Here is an 8,868-nt window from a genome sequence, read left to right on the forward strand (position 1 = left end):
ATTTACATTTGTATTATCTGCAATATACAAAAAAAAATTCAAGTCATTGGACTCAAAGAATAGCAATAACTATTAAACTCTAGACAATCTACATAACTTAACTAAGCTCCCCTATAACACAAATGAAAAACAGAATATTTGTATTTTGGGTCATGTGCATAAAATACTCAAACTCCATTTTGGCAATGGATATCAATAATAACTGTATTATATGCTCTGTATGCCAACTGCATCACTAAACTAAACTCAGTATAACGACAAGTGAAACTGACAAAAATATAAAAATCATATCTGTACTTTAGACCATTTACATAAAATATACAACTCACAAGACTCAACAATTAGCAATTACATTGATTAGTGTAGATAATCTATGCAACTAAACTAAGCTCCAACCATCACCCTAAGTGACATCAGAGAGCTGTTACCTCTACTATTTAGCATCTTTATATTTATATTCTAAGCAATATACTAAAAAATATTTAGTCATATGACTTTAAGAATTGCCTAGAGTGCAGATGCTATTGCTATCTGCATAACTTAACTAAGCTCCCCTATGACCACAGGTGAAATATAGGAAAATGTAAAAAGGTTGATCTTGATATTGTTTTTTTTTAAGCCATGTAGATGACTCACTTGAATCAATATGCCACAATACTAATTCCACTGTATTTAATTTACTTCACTAAACTAAGCTCCCCCATGGCTGCAGGTGATAATGTGGAAAAATAAATCATAATAAAGATATCTGTATTCTAGGCCATGTATATAGTAATATCAAAGTCACAGGACTTAATAAATAGCAATAAGATAGTTCAACTGGTAACAATAAGGTAGATCAACACTGTAAACTAAGCTCCCTTATGACCACAGGTGATATTGAGAAAATGTAAAAACATAACCCATTAGTGCAACCTCAGGAGGAATAAGACAGTAAACCATTACTAGGCTTTCTGTGAAATGCATGGATATGCCTGTTCACGTAGATCTTTATGTGGCCGCTTTTAACTTTGGCTCCTAAATGAGGATTTTGAACTAAGTAACTTAAGGGTACTAAATCCTAGTCTCCTATTAGAGTTTTCTTCCAAGGTTGAACTCCTATTAGTTCCTGCAGGGAAGACAGTACCTACTTGGTAGATATCTGGAGGCCATTTTGCTTGATATCTTGGATTGAAAACCTCCTGACTGGTCCTCCTCTGACCACATACAAGTTAGACCTCCCATGTGACCTTCTATGGTGCCACCATTGACCTCGCCTAATGTTTGCCCCATAAACCTGTATTTCCAATTGTCATGTATAATTGACGTTGGAAGAACGAGATGCCAACATAAGAATATAGGATCTTGAACAGTTCCTCTTACTCTGACCACATACAAGTTAGACCACCCATGTGGCCTTCTATGATGCCACCATTGACCTCGCCTAATGTTTGCCCCATAGACCTGTATTTCCAAGTGTCAGGTATAATTGACGTTGGAAGAACGAGATGCCAGCATAAGAATATAGGATCTTGAACAGTTCCTCTTACTCTGACCACATACAAGTTAGACCTCCCATGTGGCCTTCTATGATGCCACCATTGACCTCGCCTAATGTTTGCCCCATAGACCTGTATTTCCAAGTGTCAGGTATAATTGGCGTTGGAACAACGAGATGCCAACATAAGAATATAGGATCTTGAACAGTTCCTCTTACCCTGACCACATACAAGTTAGACCTCCCATGTGGCCTTCTATGATGCCACCATTGACCTCGCCTAATGTTTGCCCCATAGACCTGTATTTCCAAGTGTCAGGTATAATTGACGTTGGAAGAACGAGATACGAACATAAGAATATAGGATCTTGAACAGTTCCTCTTACTCAGACCACATACAAGTTAGACCTCCCATGTGGCCTTCTATGATGCCACCATTGACCTCGCCTAATGTTTGCCCCATAGACCTGTATTTCCAAGTGTCAGGTATAATTGGCGTTGGAAGAACGAGATGCCAACATAAGAATATAGGATCTTGAACAGTTCCTCTTACCCTGACCACATACAAGTTAGACCTCCCATGTGGCCTTCTATGATGCCACCATTGACCTCGCCTAATGTTTGCCCCATAGACCTGTATTTCCAAGTGTCAGGTATAATTGGCGTTGGAAGAACGAGATGCCAACATAAGAATATAGGATCTTGAACAGTTCCTCTTACCCTGACCACATACAAGTTAGACCTCCCATGTGGCCTTCTATGATGCCACCATTGACCTCGCCTAATGTTTGCCCCATAGACCTGTATTTCCAAGTGTCAGGTATAATTGACGTTGGAAGAATGAGATGCCAGCATAAGAATATAGGATCTTGAACAGTTCCTCTTACTCTGACCACATACAAGTTAGACCTCCCATGTGGCCTTCTATGATGCCACCATTGACCTCGCCTAATGTTTGCCCCATAGACCTGTATTTCCAAGTGTCAGGTATAATTGACGTTGGAAGAATGAGATGCCAGCATAAGAATATAGGATCTTGAACAGTTCCTCTTACCCTGACCACATACAAGTTAGACCTCCCATGTGGCCTTCTATGATGCCACCATTGACTTCGCCTAATGTTGCCCCATAAACCTGTATTTCCAAGTGTGAGGTATAATTGGTGTTGGAAGAACGAGATGCCATTACAAGATTTTCCAAGAATATAGGATCTTAAACAGTTCCTTAACTCTGACCACATCCAAGTTAGACCTCCCATGTGGCCTTCTATGATGCCACCATTGACCTCGCCTAATGTTTGTCCCATAGACCTCTATTTCCAAGTGTCAGGTATAATTGGCGTTGGAAGAACGAGATGCCAAGATAAGATTTTCCAAGAATATAAGATCTTGAACAGTTGCTAAGTGACTGACCAAGCGAGGGAAGAAGTCTCGCAGAAGTCAGAGACAATTAGTTAGGTGATGCCGCTACTGCATGTAAAGCGATTTTCTTTTTATAGGTCGGCAGTTTGGTTCAGTGCCTTCATTACTGCTGAATACATTGAAGCATCTGCATAACCTGGCACCCTGAGTGGCACCGGGACGGGTGGCGGGCATCCTTTTTATTCTTGGAGAACAGATCAGGGAAGCTCAGGAGATCCTATTTCTGGAGTCCCGGAATGGAGCCACTGGGGAAAACCTTAGCCGCTGTCTGCTCCATTATTCATTTCAGGCCAATCCATGGATCTTCCCGAAAACTCGTCCCAGGACAAGGAACAAATCTCAATCTGGTATTTTAATCTTTGTTATTATTACATGTTAGCCTGTTATATAAAACTATAAAAAGTGCATGTCTCCACTAGGAGGGGTGCCCAAGTTACCATGCTAGTCTGACCTCTAGAGGACCACCGGTGGCCATTCATATCAGCGCGTGGCCATTGGTCCTATCTTGAGCTGCGTAATTCCCAAAGATACCTGCAGAGGTGCTATAGGGAAAGAGAGCAATTGCACCATAGAGTCGCCTCCAGAGGGGCTGATCGAGGAAGTAGGGGGGCACCAATATCAAGACCAACTAGTCTTTGGAGGACCATCTACAGCCCAAAACCATTGATACCTCCTGAGCCCCCAAAACAAGTTCTTGCTCCCCTTTTGGAGCAATATGTCTGATTAAACTCAAATATAGGTCTAAATGACTGATTTTATAGAATTCTACAATGGGAATGTCTACATTTATACATTTCGGTTGGGGTTAGCACTTATTTTGGGTCTTCAAATACTTTGGGATCACCGGCACAATGTTGTGCCAATTAGGTAACATTTGCAAAAAAAAAGTTTTAGCACAATCATCATCATCATTCATCACCCCCATCATCCTAATCATTACTATTCCTTCCATTGGGATGGGGCTCCTATACCCTGACCCTTTCCCCTCCTCCTCCATTCCCCATTCATCCTCCTCACTTTCTCCAAGTCTCCTCCAGCAGCTCCTGCCCATTCTTAAATCTTTAATGCAGCTCGGCCCCAATCTGTCACTCTACGGATAATCTAGGATGGCCGATGTGTGCCCCCTGCCCGGATATTCTAGGATGCCCGATGTGTCCCCCCTGCCCGGATATTCTAGGATGTCCGATGTGTTCCCCCTGCCTGGATATTCTAGGATGCCCGATGTGTCCCCCCTGCCCGGATATTCTAGGATGTCCGATGTGTTCCCCCTGCCCGGATATTCTAGGATGCCCAATGTGTTCCCCCTGCCCGGATATTCTAGGATGCCCGATGTGTTCCCCCTGCCCGGATATTCTAGGATGCTCGATGTGTTCCCCCTGCCTGGATATTCTAGGATGCCTGATGTGTGCCCCTGCCTGGATATTCTAGGATGCCCGATGTGTTCCCTCTGCCCAGATATTCTAGGATGCCCAATGTGTTCCCTCTGCCCGGATATTCTAGGATGCCCAATGTGTTCCCCCTGCCCGGATATTCTAGGATGCCCGATGTGTGCCCCCTGCCCGGATATTCTAGGATGCCCGATGTGTTCCCCCTGCCCGGATATTCTAGGATGCCCGATGTGTACACCCTGCCCGGATATTCTAGGATGCCCAATGTATCCCTCCCCCCCCCCCCCGCCTGGATATTCTAGGATGGCCGATGTGTGCACCCTGCCCGGATATTCCAGGATGCCCGATGAGTGCCCCCTGCCCAGATATTCTAGGATGCTCGATGTGTTCCCCCTGCCCGGATATTCTAGGATGCCCAATGTGTTCCCCCTGCCCAGATATTCTAGGATGCCCAATGTGTTCCCCCCTGCCCAGATATTGTAGGATGCCCAATGTGTTCCCCCCTGCCCAGATATTCTAGGATGGCCGATGTGTTCCCCCTGCCCGGATATTCTAGGATGCCCGATGTATGCCCCCTGCCCCGATATTCTAGGATGGCCGATGTGTTCCCCCTGCCCGGATATTCTAGGATGGCTGTTGTGTGCCCCCTGCCCAGATATTCTAGGCTCCCGATGTGTGCCCCCTGCCCAGATATTCTAGGATGCCCAATGTGTTCCCCCCTGCCCAGATATTGTAGGATGCCCAATGTTTTCCCCCCTGCCCAGATATTCTAGGATGGCCGATGTGTTCCCCCTGCCCGGATATTCAAGGATGCCTGATGTATGCCCCCTGCCCCGATATTCTAGGATGCCTGATGTGTTCCCCCTGCCCGGATATTCTAGGATGCCCGATGTGTGCCCCCTGCCCAGATATTCTGGGCTCCCGATGTGTTCCCCCTGCCCAGATATTCTAGGATGGGCGATGTGTGCCCCCTACCTGGATATTCTAGGATGCCCGATGTGTTCCCCCTGCCCGGATATTCTAGGATGCCCGATGTGTTCCCCCTGCCCAGATATTCTAGGATGCCCGATGTGTTCCCCCTGCCCGGATATTCTAGGATGCCCGATGTGTTCCCCCTGCCTGGATATTCTAGGATGCCCGATGTGTTCCCCCTGCCCGGATATTCTAGGATGCCCGATGTGTTCCCCCTGCCCGGATATTCTAGGATGCCCGATGTGTTCCCCCTGCCTGGATATTCTAGGATGCCCGATGTGTTCCCCCTGCCCGGATGTTCTAGGATGCCCGATGTGTTCCCCCTGCCCGGATATTCTAGGATGCCCGATGTGTTCCCCCTGCCCCGATATTCTAGGATGCTTGATGTGTGCCCCCTACCCCGATATTCTAGGATGCCCGATGTGTGCCTCCTGCCCAGATGTTCTAGGATGCCCGATGTGTGCCCCATGCCCCGATATTCTAGGATGCTCGATGTGTTCCCCCTGCCCAGATAATCTAGGATGCCCGATGTGTCCCCTTCCCCCGCCTGGATATTCTAGGATGCCCAATGTGTTCCCCCTGCCCAGATATTCTAGGATGCCCGATGTGTGCCCCCTGCCTGGATATTCTAGGATGCCTGATATGTGCCCCCTGCCCGGATATTCTAGGATGGCCGATGTGTTTCCCCTGCCCGGATATTCTAGGATGCCCAATGTGTGCCCCCTGCCCGGATATTCTAGGATGCCCGATGTTTGCCCCATGTCCAGATATTCTAGGGTGGCCGATGTGTGCTCCCTGCCCAGATATTCTAGGATGGCCGATGTGTTCCCCCTGCCCGGATATTCTAGGATGGCCGATATGTGTTCCCCCTGCCCGGATATTCTAGGATGGCCGATATGTGTGCCCCCTGCCCCGATATTCCAGGATGGCCGATGTGTGCCCCCTGCCCGGATATTCTAGGATGGCCGATGTGTGCCCCCTGCCCCGATATTCTAGGATGGGCGATGTGTGCCCCCTGCCCCGATATTCTAGGATGGGCGATGTGTGCCCCCTGCCTGTCCCTATGTGACTCCTCAAGTGTGATCCTAATGACTGCAGAGAACTTTCCATGAATCCACCTCCCATGACCCCAATCATTGCATAGATCTCCTCTAAACCTTCTCTATGGTCAGTCACCCCCAGAATTTATCCTGCCCCCCTCCTGTGAGCCCTCCCGGTCCATCCTTTAACCCCGTGTGCTCCAGCTTGCAGCAGCACACAGGAAGAGCTGGGACACTGCAATGCACCTGCAGTAAGGATGGAGGAGGAACATACTGCAGAGAAGACGGTCCTCCCTGCAGAATATGGACCCGAGACCCGAAGACGTGCCATGCGGACCCGACATCACCCATAACTGAGCCTAATAACTCTTTCCATGCCTTATAAAGGGGTTTGCAGCCAGTAGCATGCACCTGGGTATATTAACCTCCTAGAGTCCAAATCTCTATCACAAATGGCCCCTAAGGGCCACACGCATTTCTTTCCATTCTTTTCCTACCTGTTCCGCTTCTTTCGGTTGGGGTGGCCATACTGCAGTGGCGGAGGGAGTGACACTAGTTTGCCTGTCCCTGTGTTGGGGTGCAGAGTTCGGTGCCAATCTGTGGGGTGCTATGTCCTATATGCTGTGTGCATGAGTGATGCCAGGAGTCAGTGCATGTAGCAGAGCCCGGTGTGCGCAGTGGATGTAGTGTGGGATCTGCCTGCTCTTATGGAGTGGAGCACTGCAGACCTGAAGTCACACAGCTGGCTAAGGTGGGGAGGAGAGGAGGGGGTCCTTACATTTATCCCTCTCTCCCAGGGGGCTCTCTCTCTCTACCAATCACTGCAAGTCTAAACCACCATCAGCTCCGCCATTGGCCCCCGGATTGGAGAGATGCTGGGGCTGGCTGCAGCTGAGAGTGCGGAGAAGATGCGGATTAAATAAACTGACCCCATCCCAGGAGCAGCGCCCCCCACCGACCCCATAGACCACACTAGGGTCACACCTAGTCCATTGCTATAAGGATGGGTTGTGCCAAATGACACACATTAAAGTCTATGTTTTCGAATTCGTTTTTTTGTTTCATTAAATGTTTTGCACCCAGACTCTGTCCATTGCTGGCTGCAGAACGGGTTAACTGAGAATCTGTCAGTGAGCTCATCCTGACGGTCCAGTGGGAGAGTTTCTAACTCCCTCATCTGTCTTTGTCTGAGCTCCTCTCAGCTGATTTATGACCACACACCACGTCAGAACTGAATGTGAGAGAAACTAGGCCAAACGGTGCAAAACTGTTAATGAAACCGAATGGCAAAAATGATGGACATGCCTTTAAATAAACTAAAATTGACCCCGGAATTGAAAAACCCTTTTATATATATATATATATATATATATATATATATATATATATATATATATATATATATATATAGGGCATGGTGCCTCTTATCTGGCGCTCACAGCTCAGCTATTGGCTCCAGTTAAAATGACAAACTCCTATTTGCTACATAGTCATCCTACGCTGAATAGGCTCTGCTGCATGAGCTGCACCTGATCCACTAGGATCCCTACAGCACCTAAGTCTTACAAACTCGGCTCTGCTACATAATATGTGGCTGTCCTGCACCTGACACACTCAGCTCCATGTTAATTTTGGCTCTGCTACACCGAGACTCGTCTTTGCTGTAGCATATTCCGCTCTGCTGTATCCGTCTATGTGTAAAGTGCTGTTCCTGACATGAATAAATCATGCTCTGCAAACGCCTGACTAGGCCATATCATCCCTGCTCCATCAATAAACTCAGCTCTGCTGCATCTGACACATTCGACTCCGCTAAATGAACAAAGTCGGCTCTGCTGCACCTGAGCCCTCGCCACATGTCCTCAAATGACCCATCCTGCCGCTCCTTCCATTGGCATCTCCTCATTCCTCAAAATCCAGCCGCATCCATGCCCCCCTGGTCCAGCCCTTTAAAGCATCTTTGCACCAACCCCCTGTCTGCATCTCCCCTCCCCATCACATTGCTGCATGATGGACCAGCCCACAGCTCCCATGTTCCCATGTCCCAAATCTATAGAGGATTCTGCACATCCCCTAAATCATCCGATAGGAAGCGATTCCGTCAGAGAAATCTGAGTTTTTACATTTTTGAGCACATTCTCCTTTAAGGAACACTGAGCAGAAAATTGATACATTGTGTTCTACAAGCCCCGCCCCCAGACTGAGCAGAATACAATATTTAGTGTTCTTTTAAGTTAATTCCTCCATTTCTCCTATTAACTAGTTATGTTCCAGGCGGGATTAACCTTCAGACGCGCCCGATCTGCTTTTCCTGGGATTCTTAGAATGTCATAAAATATAAATGAAGTCGTATCGAGAAAATGGTTCAGGATCATAAGTGGAAAAAAAAATGCCGCCGGCGGTTGTGTGTAGGAGGCGAGATTTAATCTTTTAGGTTTTCCGCCCCACGTTTATCTCCTGTGCGTCATAACATACATAACAAGTAAATGTATCTGTATTTGTATATACAATACTGTGCAAATTAGGCTGGGGTGTAAACAATTAAGGAAGAAGCAAGAAGCTGCCAAAAG

At 47.1% G+C, this 8,868-nt stretch overlaps 1 protein-coding gene across 2 annotated transcripts in view; it reads right to left on the reverse strand.

The window, feature by feature from the left end:
* Positions 1-8,265, reverse strand: part of LOC138651257 (sodium/potassium-transporting ATPase subunit gamma-like) — a 31,941-nt gene extending 23,676 nt beyond the window's left edge. Inside the window, exon 1 of one of the 2 annotated variants that reach the window (XM_069741311.1) lies at positions 8,140-8,265. In XM_069741311.1, the coding sequence (XP_069597412.1) occupies positions 8,140-8,173 (34 nt within the window). In that variant the 5' untranslated portion in view covers positions 8,174-8,265. Of the gene's footprint in view, positions 1-6,795; positions 7,043-8,139 lie in introns of those variants that run through there. The other variant, XM_069741312.1, reaches the window with a different exon arrangement.
* Positions 8,266-8,868: the final 603 nt, after the last annotated feature.

The sequence above is a fragment of the Ranitomeya imitator genome, chromosome 10 (genome assembly GCF_032444005.1).
Source record: "Ranitomeya imitator isolate aRanImi1 chromosome 10, aRanImi1.pri, whole genome shotgun sequence".
Taxonomy (NCBI): domain Eukaryota; kingdom Metazoa; phylum Chordata; class Amphibia; order Anura; family Dendrobatidae; genus Ranitomeya; species Ranitomeya imitator.